The 14,666-nt window shown below is 42.1% G+C and overlaps 1 protein-coding gene across 4 annotated transcripts in view; it reads left to right on the top strand.

Moving 5' to 3' along the window:
- The window catches only part of SSH2 (slingshot protein phosphatase 2), a 243,608-nt gene that overhangs the window by 187,671 nt on the left and 41,271 nt on the right, over positions 1–14,666 (top strand). For all 4 annotated transcript variants that reach the window (XM_074189117.1, XM_074189115.1, XM_074189118.1 and 1 more), the window contains 2 exons: positions 4,449–4,513; positions 13,146–13,267. In XM_074189117.1, the coding sequence (XP_074045218.1) occupies positions 4,449–4,513; positions 13,146–13,267 (187 nt within the window). The remainder of the gene's footprint in view (positions 1–4,448; positions 4,514–13,145; positions 13,268–14,666) is intronic.

Here is a 14,666-nt window from a genome sequence, read left to right as displayed (position 1 = left end):
CCTGTCCAAAAGGCCCCAAAAGGACCAAGCCAGATAAGTCTGAGGTAGCTTGTTCCCTTACGATTCTGGCAAAACCAAAGACTTTTGAAATTCTGGAATTAGCATATATTTTCATTTCCTAACTCACCAAACAAAAGCCCTTAAGATTATTTCTGTCTGGGGTGAGTGAGTGCAAACTACCCTAACTCACTAGGTCTAGCTAGCCTCAGACCATGTGTCATATCCCTGCCAAAATCCACCAAAATCCTGTATCCCCACTCCCCCTACCCCATTCCCTGTTCCCCACTAGGGTACCCAGCCACTCTCTGGACCTGACCTTGAGAGATCCCCTTATCACCTAGCCACCAGTCAAATCATTCAGCTCTGGAACTCGGTTCTGGACCTGAGCTTTCCTAGCTGGTAGATAAATGACTGACTGCCCACTAACTCTCTGTGTATAGCTGTCCCCTTCGTACCCATGCAGCATCCCCCGGAAGTCAACCCTTGTGGGGCAACCTGCTGTCTGCTCTCCCTCCATTCATTCCCACTTGGGGGCCCTTTGGACTCTTGCTCTGGAGCTACCACTGCCTTGAAGCAGCCCCATGCCAATCTCTGGGATGCTTCCCATCAAACTCCTTGTCCTAGTCACCTCTTAAGCGACCAAAGGCGGTGTGCCCCATATTAGACTCTAACCTCCCAGAAGGCTGCCTGCCTCCCTTGTCTGTTTGTTTGCCTAGCACCTAGTACAGGGCCTGGTCCATAATAGGTAGTAAATAAATAAATCATTTTTCTTCCATTCATAATTTCTACTGGTAGTTCAGGGAAAATGATAAGATAAATGAAAGCAATACATTCAGGTTCCTATGTCATCAAGACATATTCTAATACAGATTAAAATACAAGTTCTTTAAAAGAATTCTACTAAATCTCTCCTGTAATACTAAACATGTGCATTCCTAAAAAAAAAAAGATTAATTCAACAAACATGGTATACCTCCTATGTAGAAGGTCCAAAGGAACATACTAGCCAAGTGAGACACGTCTACCTGTCCTCCCAAAGCCGACAAGAGACAAGCCCTTGAAGTGAGAGTCTCCAAAGCACTGTAGAGGGACAGAATTATTTGTCTCAGGACAATTTCTAAGGATTTGTCCCAACTTGAATTTTGAGAGGGGATGTGGTAGAAAGGAGAAGGTGTTGATTTCAATTGTGGATCTACTCCCTTCCCAAAGGAGAGGTTTGCTTTCATCCTGAGCTCGTCCATTCAGTGGAGAGGATCTCCTGCTGCCTTCTTCACCGAGGCTGGGAGGAGAAAAGTAGTCCAGAACTGGGAGGACCTGAATTCAAGTCAGGATTCTCTCACTTGACTTTCTCCTCAGTATAGTGAGATTAGATAAGAGGGCCTTGGAAATCTTTATCTCTCCATCATCCTGGGAAGCATAAGCTATTTTTTTTTCATTTATTGGGTTTGCATAAATTAAGGTACAACTGAAATCATGTAATCAGGAGCCCAGTTCATTTAAAGTGAGAAACATTTTATATAAATTCAGGGACAATTTAAAGAAAAGGGGTTTGTTGGAGGAGAGGAGAGTCAGGAAGCTAGTCTGCCTGCAACACTCCCTTTCTAGAAAACATCAGCTTGAGAACTGTGGTCAAAGATGATAGCCCAAGCTGGGTGGCTGGAAAGTTGTTCCTCTTTGGGACAATTGAGCTCATTTATGAGTTTGTGGCCTCCAGGGATGGAAGAGTTTCCAAGTGCTGAAAGGGGAGCAAAGCTCACCAGCGACCTCAAGAAAGTCAGAGGTCAAACCCCCAAATACTGGATCCCATTGAACCCATAATTCAGTCTCCCTGTAGCCCATTGATCTTAGGCATCTTAGGGCAAGGGGCCACTTACCCATGTCCCTGTGTCAAATTCATTGATCATGTCAGAGGGTGTTGATGTTGTCCTTCCATAGCAAATCCCAAGCCAAGGAAACATTTTTAACACAGTAAGGAGCTGGATGTGGGGACAACTTTTGTCATCCATCTGCCCTCAGATTTTAAAAACTCTGAAAGTTTTCTTTGCTGCCTCCTACTTCCCCAAAGGCTAGAGGAACTAGCCCTAGCAAGGCTCTGTATTTCAGAGTGATGTTGGCTATTAATTTTGTATAGTACAAGGAAGAGAGAGACAAAGTATTGCTTTCAATCCACCCAGTCTGAATGAGTTCTTCAGTGAATCTCTCTCTCTCTCTTTGGCATGTAATTGGGAGTAGAGTAAGGTCTTTGAAAGCTCCCGGCCCTGGTTGGCCTTTTTTACTTTTGCCTAACCTTCCTCAAACAACTTCAGTCCAGGTTTCCACTTGACTTTTAGTAATTCAGTTTTTTTTCCTTTACTAAATGAAAAAGCAGGGAGTGGGGGAAGGAAGAGAGTGGGGAGAAAGGGAGGGGGAAATGCTTTTATACCAGTTGAATGAGCTTGATTCATGATCTGGACCAGAACAGATCAGGCCCCATCAGTAAAAATACAAGCTCCTAATGACTGTCTCGGGGGTTCTGACATATGTTCTTACCTGGCTAATGCTGCTTGCAGCATCAAACACAGCCCTTGTGGCATCAGGCTATCTGCAGATAGCTAATAACATATTGAGAAGAGGTTGTGCCTCTTGTACCTGCTCCTTATAGTCAAAGGAGGAAAGGGTTGAACTATTCCTGTCTGCATTTGAATATTCAAAGACTTCAGTAGATAAAGAAGGCCAAGGACAGGTCTGTTCACACTGTGAAGGGGAGCAGACTTGGTCAGTTGTCAAAAATGGCTTGGTCAGGTGAAAATGACCTACTGGTGGCAGCAAATAGAGTTTTGAAAGAGTGAGAAGTGCCTCCAGCCACCCTCAGTCACCTACTGTGTGGGCGGCCCTTCCTCTCTGGCCGGGCAAGGGGGCAGGTGCATTCACAGAACATGGGCAAGGGGGCTTCTCTGGGCCCAGGACTGTTGGTACTCTGGGGACTAGAGCTACTTGTCTGCCTCCCTTCCATCCTTCCTGTGATTTGACTGTATCCATTGGGCCAAAGGATGGTTGAAACACATGATGAAGCTTTTACTAAACACCTACCATGAACCAGGTACCCTTCAAAACTGATTCTCCTGATGGTCCCTATCAACACTGGCTAATGATGGTATGTCCTCTGACAGGACACAGTAAGGCATATGACGAGGAGCCCTGCTGACCCTTTGCAGAGTAATGCTTAGCCCACCCCAACCCAGTTTCCGCTGAGGAGACTTGAGGTTTATGTTGAAATCAGATGGAGCCAAACGGTTCTGCTAAATCTCTTAGGAAACTTCAGTTCCCAGACAAGTTGATATTGTGCATAGTTTTTCTGGAATCCTTTGTTGTTGTTCTTTTTGTTGTGTTTTGGTTTGAATGCTTTGTTGTAAGAGATGGCTTAACGGAGGATATGTTCATAACGAAAGGGCATATAAAAACTAGAGGATTTTTTTTTAATTTTCAGAAGAAAATAGAAAGACTGTACAAGTGTAGAAGTGGGCTAGTGACTATAACTGAAATGAAGGAAAATAGATTAAAAATCTTACAAATGAAGCTCCTTTCCCCTTCCCCACCCAAAAGCTCCCTGCTAAATGACCCTTAAGAATCACTCAGAAAGAGAAACATGCTTGGCTATATGCCTGGTGTCTCTCCTTTTCTCACCTGCTTGCCTTACTTCCTTCTTCGCTCCCTCCCTTACAGTCAACCACCATGAGAACAATAGGATATGATTTGTAGAGATAGTTGTCACTTCATCTGGGGAACCCAACTGCTCAAAAAAGGGTGTCTTTTCATACAGAAGTGCTGGACTGGGCAGAATCAAATCTTTCTTCCCTCTGGTTTGCTTTTCCTCTGAAAGTACTTCATCTCAATGTATGGTTTTCCTCAACTCCACTCACATGTTCTCTCTCTGCCCCCATTCACAGCACTGTGTCCCCTTTGCACTATTATCAATAGAAAGACTGGAACTTCCTCCTATGTGAATACTGCTCAAATAATGGGGTGGTGATTAAAAATCTGGTGTTCTAGGCAGCAGCATTCTTGGGAAGGATCTAAAATATTTCTGATTTTTGTGAAATGAAATGTCTTAAATAGTCAGCTTCAGACTAGGATCAACCAGGGGACTGTTATGTATGGAACTTGTCCTCTACTCAAGAATTGCAGCCTTCTAAAATGTCCCTTGGTGTGAGATCTGGTATTAAGTCTAATGATCCTGCTGATTCTGTCAAAGTTCATAATCAGAGTCTTTTATTAGTTGCTTTCCAAGGACCATAAAGAAAGAAATTAAGATAGTAAATCAAAATACATCTCAAAATGTAAAGAAACAGCCTTCCAGTTTAATTGATGCTTTATCTAGGAGTTGATCTGTGAACCACAACTTAAATTTTACTGTAGTCCTAAGATAGCTTTAGAGCAAGCATCAACCTTTCTTTTGTGAACTTCTCCAGGTGATCTTCAGCAGCACCTGCAGGCCATGTTCATATTACTCCGCCCTGAAGACAACATTAGGCTGGTAAGTGTTTTGAACTAATGAGCCTTAGAGGCAAAGTTCTGTTTTCCAAGGTAATACCATACTGAGAGACAGGTACCCATTCAGTTGGTGCTTCTTTGGCACTCTGGTTCTGCCCTTCACTCTAGGGCCAGACTTCTCCAGAGACTTAAGAGGTTGTCTTTCTTAGCAAAATTATGTAATTAATGGAGATGAGACTTACTACTTGTAAAACAAGGACAAGATAGTATCGAATGAAGTGCCAAGGTACATTTCAGATTATAAGTGTGATTGGAATTCAAAGGAAGATAAAAGTGGTGGGTGGCAGGGTTGGAATAGGGATGGTCTTCCTTTCTCAATGGAAGTAGATCTCAGTTGGGCCTTGAAAGATGTCTGTGATTTAAATTATCCAAGGGAAACAACAAGCCAGGAGTCAGGCTCATTCTGAGCAAAGGTATTTATGTGCTGAAGGCAGTGAACAAACTGGTGGGTTGGGAGAAATTCCTGGGAAGTGGGGAGAAATTCAGTTGAGAAGTTCAAATTGTCTCAGTTTCTGCTACCAGTGCTGCCATTCTTGGTTTGATCAGTTGGGCCGATTTAATGGTTTCTTCTCTCGCTTTATTGATTGGTGACCTTTCTGAGATTTGGGTTGTTCTTCCAGGGTTTAAAAGTAATTCTTTACCCAAGAAGATAACAATACAGCAGTGAAGACAAACAGTAATTGGAACTTAGTTGATTCAGCAAATGTGCATTTAGCCCATACTTTGGACAAGGCTTGTGCTAAGCACTGGAGATAGCTAAAATGGGAGCTGCTGCTCTCAAGAAGGTTCCCAGGAAGAAGAGCTGAGAGGAATGTGGTTGGTTCCTCATCCTCATTCTGATACTTCAGTGTGCGTGTTCCCAAGAATCTGTCCTTGCCCATTTCTCCTTCTGTTCTTCCTCCTGGCTTTGACCTGCCCACCATCTCTCAAGTCTCAAGGCCAGTAATGCCAAAGTCTCCCTACCCAGCCTTGACTTTCCTTCTAGGTTCCAAGTTCCACACCTACACATCCAGACATCTTTAGTTCTTTTCGACCTAGACATTCCATCTGCACTCAGACTCAACATGTCAAAACCCGAGCTTTTATTCTTTCCTCCTTTAACCTGCTTTGCCCTCTTAACCTTTTTTATTCCTATTCATTGTACCAGCACTCTCCCATCTGAGAAACCAGCAATTTTCTCATTTGAAATGTGTGTTACCTTTGCCTCTTCCCTTCCCTTCCCCCCTCACCTTTTATGTCGCTGGTTACCAAACCACCTAATCAGAGATTTAGAAATAGAAGAGTCTTTGAGTCCAATCTCTCATCATTTTACAGATGAAGAAACTGAGGCCCATAGCAAAGAATTGACTTGCCCAAGGTCACACAGGGAATAAGACTTAAAACCAAAGTCTGAACTCGGGCCTTCTAACTCCAAATTCAGTTCTCTGCCCCCCCCCCCCATTTTCTGCCTCTTAACATCTCTTCTCTCCAGCCCCTCCCACTATTGGCACCTTCATACAAGCTCTCATTACCACCCACCTGGACTATTACAGTAGGGTTTTGTGCCTCTATTCTCATCCAAGTTATTCTTTATGGCTACTCCCCTGCTCAGAAAGCTTTTTGCCCCATGTCAAGTTTGAATTCCTCAGCCCTTCCTTCAAAGACTTTCAAAGATCCATCTCCTCTCATTAGTCTATACACATTCCCTACTTCAGGCATGACTCTGTCTCCCAAGTAGGCATTGCAATAGCCCACAGTTTCCTTTGCCTGGCATTCCCATCCTCCCAGGGTGACTGAATTCCTACCTGTCCTTGAGAATCCAACTCTAGTTCCATGTGCTGCTCTCCAAGGCCTTTCTTTATCTTTCTAGCCCTGGTGAACCTAGAATGCTACCCTGCAAAAGAGGGTCCTCTGTTTGTGCCTCAACCCTACTCCACCCTCAGTAGTCATGTAAGCTCCTTAAGAACACAGTAGGTGGTTAAGAGGTTTTTGTTAGGCTAGATCTCAAAACCATTTAGTCTGGCCTCCCAGTTTTACAGTTAAGGGAAAACCGTCCCGCAAGACCCCTTCTTAGTGCCAGAGCCAGAGCTGGCGTTGACAGTTTGGTTCAGTCCTTAGTTGGCCTCCAAGGTTGGCCTCAAGCTCTGAATCTTTAATCCTATAATCTCTAGGGCTGCACATGTGGTTTCAACTGTTTAATGTTTTTTAAAATGAATTCAGAAGATTTAAATGAAATTTCTGAACTAATTTGGAAACTGGACATGACACAGCATTTTACAATTATATTAATTTGTTAAATAGACAGTCATTATGTGGCAGACCATTAAATGAGTCATCTTCAAGCAAAATCACTGACTTCATTGTATGATTTTTGACCAGTTAGTGCTTTTTGTAGCTAAAAGGGGCTTTTGTGGAGTCCAAGCAAAGCCTTTTGTTTTAAGTTAAATGTGGAATGTTAAAACTGTCTTCTGGAGACTTCGCATAAGGTTAAAACTTGGAGAGTCAGCTGGAAGCTCATTCTCTTATTTTCAGAACAATCCAACAGTAAACAGAGACACCAATCTCCTCTACCTTTTTGCTTTTGAAACTGAGATTAGAAAAATGACAAACTAGAATATGAAGCCAGCCATTTCCTCTAGCAGTGTGAATTCTGTTGAAGAACATTGCTTTGGGATAATCACTCTCAAGCATCAATTCAAAAAATAGATCTCTTGGACCAGGCCTAACAGGACTAAGGTGGAGGGAAATTAAGACTTTAGTATCCCTTGGTCTAACCTGTGGCCTTAATCCTGGTGCTACCTTCTGTCAAAATGTATTCTTGGCCTCAGCTGCAGCATCACTGTGGTGCTGACAGTCAAGAAGCAGTACTTTGGGAAGCAGGTTTATTTCTTTTTTTCAAAAATGGTGGGTATTATTTTGGGGATGCATTAATTTTGGGTACAACCAGAATTCTTCACAAATGTTAAAAAGTATTAAACTGAGGCACCCCTTTTACCTTGATTGTTTTTCCCCCAAAGAAAAGAATCTTCAAACTGCTTCATATTTGAAGTCTATTTTAAATCGAGCTATAGATTTTGCTTTATTGTTTGACTGACTGTAGTTCAATATTTACCTACTTTTGAAGAGAGGAGGTGAGCTCCCAAGTTTAGACTTTGGACTTTTATAATAAAATTTTCCTTGATGAGAAAAATATTGTATACAAAAGTACAAGATAAGTAAGGCTCTTTTTCTTAATAAAAAAAAGATGATAATTAAGACAGAGTCCTAGCAAGCTCTAGTGGAACATTTCTGATGCTAAGTGAAATAGGTAAAAAGAAGCTTGTCTTTTTATCAAAAAACTGTGTTGTTGTGAAGGTAAATACTTCTAGAGCACAGTAGTTGGTATGTTTACCCAGTGTCAACATGCTAAGTGGTATAGTGTGGGAAAGGTTATTGTGTAGAAGGCGATGGCAGGTGCTTTCCATCTTCACCAAAACTGAACGAAAATACACACACCACCCAGCATAAGGGATTTACCTAAGAACTACGGGGTTAGTTCCTGGCACTATCTTGATCTTTATCTAGGGTCAGAAAAATACACAATTTCCATTATGAGTGAAAGAAGATTTTCTGCATGTCTTTTAAGCCAGGCTAGATGTGAAACCAGAGCTAAGATTGAAGCTGATTACTTCAAGCTGACCTCCAGGTTTGGAAAGATGACAAGCACTGCCAGACATCTGAAAAGAATATTTATAATATGCAATCAATCACTTCTTCTGCAAAGTCAAAAAGTTTCACATGGACTTATTCTCAGGTGCATTTGAAGATTGTTGTGATGAAAATAAATTCTTTTAAAGTTTTTCTGAATTCATCATTGCAGTCCTTTGTCATGAATTTTCCTCAGTCAACAAATACTTATTACTACTCTTTGGTAGAGGACTCTGTCTATGAAATTGGGTCATGCCAGAAAAGAGGCCACAGGCTTAGGTCAGGAACCACTACCTCAGTAACTTCTTGATAGGAAAAGCTATTGAACATTGAAATAGTAATGGGATATTAAGGGAATTCAATTCATCAAGCATGTGTGAGGCCCTGTCCTCCCTGTTGGAAATCCAGAGACAAAAATGACAGCTTCTACCCTCAAAGGATTTACCTTGTACTAGAAGGATTGAATCCTGTACTCACGTAAGTCAGATACACTTATGGAAGTGCATATCCTCTAAGAGGTGGATAGGAAGAGCCATGTGGAAGGAAAGCATCAAAGATATTCTCCCCATACTGTACCTTGAGAGAAGAAAAGAATTCTGAGAAGTGAATGCCTCATGGGTACGAAAGTGTAGAGCAGCTGCAGGGGCTTCCATGGGTGAGTCTGTCCTTGGAATCAAGTTGTGCTCATGGTCCTATTTTTAAACCCTCTAGAGAGGTGAGGCCATGTGGACTTCGCACCTGGCCAAGTCTTCACTCTCTCACTTGGCATTACCAATGTCAAGTAGTAGCTCTGAGTCTGGGAATCTGATCTTGGATCTTACAAGCCAATCCTTGATTTCCCTAGACTCCAAGGAAAGAAGGTGCCTATGGGAAGGCCTTGTCTAAGGGTCAGCTCTGTCTATAGCCTACCCTATCCATGGGCTGCAGCCAGAGCTGCTTCTCCTACCTGCTTCCAAATCAGGATCTTGCTCATCTTATATTCCCTATTGCAAAACTTGGAAGCTCCTACAAATACTAGGAGAATGCCTTTTTAAAAATTTTTTTAAATTTTTTTATTTAATACAGTGGGGTTAAGTGACTTGCACAAGGTCACACGCTAGACCCAAATTGAGCTCAGGTCTTCCTGACTCCAGGGCTGGTGCTCTATCCACTGCACTACCTAGCTGCCCCTCAAAGAATGCCTTTTAAAATTGCTTGGCTCAGTGAAATAAATGAGATTATGATAATCTTTTCTCAAGCAGGAGTAGCTGAAAAAGAATGCAGAAGAAGACTGGAGCCAGAGCAAGTTTATTGTTTGTCTAGACCCTTGCCTTCCAGGACTTGGAATTTGAAATCAGTATTCTTCACTCACACCTCTTAGAGGATATCCAAATATAAAACATCCGATACTCTAGTCTTACTAGACTCAGGAAGTAGTCTATATATTGTCAAGAGAGTTGTGATTAAATCCTAAGAATCAAAATTCTTTCAGTCTTTAATCTCAATAAAGGGTTTAAAATAGAAGCTCATTCCATCTCATATTAACGTGTGTGTGTGTGTGTGTGTGTGTGTGTGTGTGTGTAAAATCTGGTACCTTACATATTGGGGCAACTAGTTAGTATGATGGATAAAGCATCAGGCCTGGACTCAGGAAGACAGATCTTCCTGATTTCAAATCCATCCTCAGATACTTATTGGCTGTGTATGACCCTGGACAAGTCACCCTGTTTGTCTCAGTTTACTCTTCCGTAAAAATGAAGTGAAGAGGAAATGGCAAACCACTCCCACTATCTTTGCCAAAACAACTCCAAATCATGAAGAATTGTACAAGGCTGCACAAAGAAGACTGAACAACAGGCAACAGCCTTACCGAATGTACTAGTGAGTTGTTTCCTCTAGGGTTAGTGAGCTTTTATGTAAATATAATATGACTTGCCATTTGATTTATAATTAAAATATACAAGGATACTCAGGGAACTTTTTTAAAAAGTTCTTCACTATCTAGATAAGAATGTCGAATGTCATCATGAAGTGTCTCTTAGGAAGCTATTCTGCACTTAACTTTGTGAATTGTATTGGATCTAGTTTTTCTAAATATTTTTCCCTTTTATCAACTTTGATTCAGCCAATTAATTGCTACTAGTTGGTGTAGAAGGAGTGAGCAAGACAATTATTCCAGTGCCCAAAGTATTTTAAAAGGTCCTGGAATAGAATGAAGAGGGACACTGACATTTTCAGAAAAGCTAAACATGATGGGAATAGAAAGTAACATGAAGAGGGTTCCCTCCTTTTATGTTAAATTAGAACTGACCAAGGCAAGCCAAGTGTTCAAATATGTAGCATCATTGAAATCTCATTTATTCTAGTGCTCCAGTTTACCCTAATTGGGTTTCCATGATGAAAATGATTGTTAACTGTCTTGGGAACTGTTCCAGAAGCCCTAAAATACAAGAGGAACTGTTAGCCAGGCCTTCTGGGGCCCAGCCTCTGGCTTGGTATGAGTTGTACCCTCTTTTCATTTGACCCTAGCATGCTAGGGCTGGTCTTCCAGTTTTTGGTGGTGTTTTTTGGGTTGTTGCTGTTTTGAATCCTAGTTCCTCTTGGCTTCTCTTCAGTGTGTTTTGCTTGAACTGCCATGATGTGGCTTTCTGGAACACATATTACTATTCTCCATCTTGCAGACTTGGCAATTTGATAACGGTATTACATTCTTGTTGGGTCAGCTCTTGTTAGAACCATGTACATGTCTGTGTGTGTGTCCCCAAGTAGGCTGCTTTTTGTGCTTCTCGGACTTTTCCTTAGGATGATACAGTGGAAGAAAGAATTCTGTCATTTATTTCTCTGAATTCAATTGCTCTACCCATGTTTATGTGATCCTTAGTAACTCCACTCGGACTTTTGGGCAGAGGCCAGGCCTGATTTGTTTTGAAAGATCTCTAAGTTCATCAGTATGAGTACTCTGCAGACTGCAGCCCTGCCTTCCATATCTCATCCCTTTTATGCGTTGCCACAGGCAAAGGAATTCATCAGATGGTGTACTTGGTTTGGTTGATCCTCACATGGTAGATACACATTCCTTCACTGGGTTTGTGCTCAGCGTTTCTAGCTTGGTAAGACTGCCAGACTTTGTGTTCTGCTCATTTACCTTTGGAGAAACTAGTCACTTGTTGGTCCATAATAAGATGTCACATGGTTAGTACAAGGGCTTACCTTGTGGAAATTGGTGCTGAGAAATTCCAGGTGTGATGCAGCTCTCCTGAGAGAGCTGAGAGAGAGAGTTTGGGGAATTTGAAGTACTCTTCAGCTCTGAAATGAAGACTGTGTGGGACTTCAGAGGGTTAGTAGATTATTGATTAAATAAAGTGAGTTCTCTTAAAAGCCAAGCTAAGAAACTTCTTAAGAAGTAACATCTTGGGGTAGCTAGGTGGCGCAGTGGATAAAGCACCGGCCCTGGAGTCAGGAGTACCTGGGTTCAAATCTGGTCTCAAACACTTAATAATTACCTAGCTGTGTGGCCTTGGGCAAGCCACTTAACCCCATTTGCCTTGCAAAAAAAAAAAAGCTAAAAAAATATTTAAAAAAAGAAGTAACATCTTTTCTCAAATTTGAATGTCTGAAAAGGCATTTCATGTATATTGTCAGTAACAAACCTTTATTACGGGCATACTGTTTGCTACACAGAACCAACACTGGGCTATGATCTGGGGGCACAAAGAAAGGCAACATTTCAGGAAGCTCACCCTCCAATGGGTAGAAAACAGGTACCAACTTTATATATACAAGACTTCTGCAGGATAATTTGGAGATGATCCACAGAGGAACTCCTAAAAGGCTTTCTGTAGGAGATGAGATTTTAGCTGAGACTTACAGGAAGAGGTTGAGATGAGGAGCAAACACTTCTTGCATGAGGGACAGACAATGAAAATGCCCCAAGCTAGAGAGATAGTAGGTCTTGTTTGTGAAGAGCCAGGAGATTGGGACCACTGAAGTAAGATGGGAGAAAACTGGCAAGGTAGAGAAAACAGGAGATAGGGAGCCACTTGAGGTTTTTTGAGGAGTATGTGGGGGGGGGGGTCAGACCTGCTTTTTAAGAAGATTTCATAGCTAAGTAGAAGGTGACCTGGAGTGGGGTGAGACTCAAAGCAGGCAACCCCACCCAAAGCAGATTGTTTCAATAGTCCAGGTGTGAGGTGATTAGGGTCTGTACCAGAATGGGGACAGTGTCAGGAGAAAATGGTGTAGTTGAGAAATCTCATGAAGTTAAAATTGAATATTGGAGATGAAAGAGTAAGATGAGTAGAGAATGGAACCTATGAGAATAATTGGTACCCTCAACAGTGATAAGGAAATTAGACTGGGTTTGGAAAGAAAGATGAGTTCAGTTTTGGACATTGAGTTTAAGAAGTCTACGGGTTAATAACTGGTTTAAGATGTCTAATAGGTAACTGGAGAAATAATAATAGAGTCAGAAGAGAGGTCAAGACTGGGTAAGTAGATTTGAGAATTGTCAGAACTGAAAATCAAATCCATGAGAGCTGATGAGACCACCACGTGAAATAGTCTGGATAAAAAGCCCAGACAGAGCTTTGTTGGACACCAATAGTTAGCAAGCAGGACATAGATGAAGTTCTCGCAAAGAAAAGGTCAGAGAGGAGGAAAATGAGGAAAAAACTGCATCCCAATAACCTGAAAAGAAGAAAGTATCAAGAAGAGGGTGAAAGACTGTTTCAGAGGCCGCCGAGGTAAAAATAAGTTAAGATGGAGGAAAAAACTTCTAAGTTTGGCAATTAAGAGATCAGATTCTTAGTAACTTTGGAAAGATTAAATAGTGAGGTCATTATTGGTTAAGGACCTGATAAAAATGTCACCAGAAAATCTACTAAAAATTCATATTTAAACAGGAGGGAAGGAACATAATATGATGAATGTCCTGTCTCTTGAAGTCATTTTGTTTTTTGCTCACCATACAGGCTGTGAGATTGGAAAGCACATACCAAAACCGCACAAGATATATGGTGGTGGTTTCAACCAATGGTAGACAAGATACAGAAGAAAGCATTGTCCTTGGGATGGATTTCTCTTCTAATGACAGGTATGATGATCAACACAGAGAAGCTCCTTTTTAACTGAGCTTTGCATTTTGTGTTGGAATCGACATCCTCCTGCATAATTCAATTCTGTGCAAAAAAACTGGATGGGGAGGGGTGAATCTTAAACACCAAGTCTGGAGAGAAATGAGGCAGTGAAACTCAGTGCTTTGAAAAACAACAGTCCTGTGCCCCTCGTGTCATCCTCTCACTCTTTTCCCCACTGTCCATTAACCAATTAATTCATGTTTCTAGGGAAAGTCAGTCATCTTCATCTGTTAGAATTGAGTTTAGTTGGGCCACCAAACTGCCCATAGGGCCTGACTCCTCAGGACCACTGGAGCATGGTATGCATACCTGTGGCTATTTACGTGAAGTGTTTCCAAGCCTTAAACCCTTTTCTGTCTTCCTCAGAATGTAAGAAAACTCTGGCAGTTCAGAAAACAGTTGCTAATAAGAGACTTTCATGGCCATGCAGCTTTGTTGGACCTAAACAGGATGTTCAATCTTGTAACTAAAGACATCCCATATCACTGTGGCCTGGGCTTCTTTTTGTTGCTAAGCTTTAGTGCTTTCCTTTTTTCCATTTCATTTTCTGGAGAAGTCTTGGGAGGACTGTGGAATGTGGCTGCTAAACAAATCTCTGCTGTCCAGATAATAAGCCTCAGGAAATCCTGCCAGGTGCCTCAGCACACTGACTTCCTGGTGTGCAATGAGAGGGGCACTCAGGCCTGAGGGGAGGAGGACCCGGAGCCCAGGAGAGCCCTGCCAACCTGAGAGCTCAGCCAGGGCAGCTGGGAACTCTCATCCCCCTATTTCCCCACTCCAGAGTTAGTTGGCTCTGGAGATTCCCAGCAGCAGCATCAGTTTGGATGTTGTGCCTGCTTCCCATTTCCTGGGCATTATCATGTGGTACCTTTCATTTTATGCTGCACTATTATGCTGGAAAGATTTTTCCTGTGTGACTTGGGCAGCAGTCAGGTCCAGTGTATCAGTCATAGGACTTTGTGATGAGGTTTTCACCATCCTCTTCATCACTCCAGCTCTTTTCTCTTTTTTTTCTCCAACATGGGGAATGTTTTAGAAAGACCATCTGGTCAAAAGTCAGACCAGCCACTTTACCATGTTGGTCTGGGGTTCCTCTCCCCAGAGCCCTCCCTCCAAAGTCAGAGTAGGTGAATGGGTCCAGCTCCTTATCTTGAACTTCAGCACCGGTCAGCTCCTAGGACTGTGTTCTCAAGGTAGCACCTCTATTCTCCTGCCTTAATGGCATTACCAGAACCATAGCTCAGTGCTGCCAGCAACATCTAGAAACTTCTGTATTCTGTGGGAGAAGACAAAACATGAGAGGAAAGCACAGTTAACCCAAGGGGGAGCTGAGAAATTCTATGTTCTTGGACAAAA

The sequence above is a fragment of the Macrotis lagotis genome, chromosome 5 (assembly GCF_037893015.1).
Source record: "Macrotis lagotis isolate mMagLag1 chromosome 5, bilby.v1.9.chrom.fasta, whole genome shotgun sequence".
In the NCBI taxonomy this organism is placed as follows: domain Eukaryota; kingdom Metazoa; phylum Chordata; class Mammalia; order Peramelemorphia; family Peramelidae; genus Macrotis; species Macrotis lagotis.
This window is presented reverse-complemented; position numbering and strand designations above follow the sequence as displayed.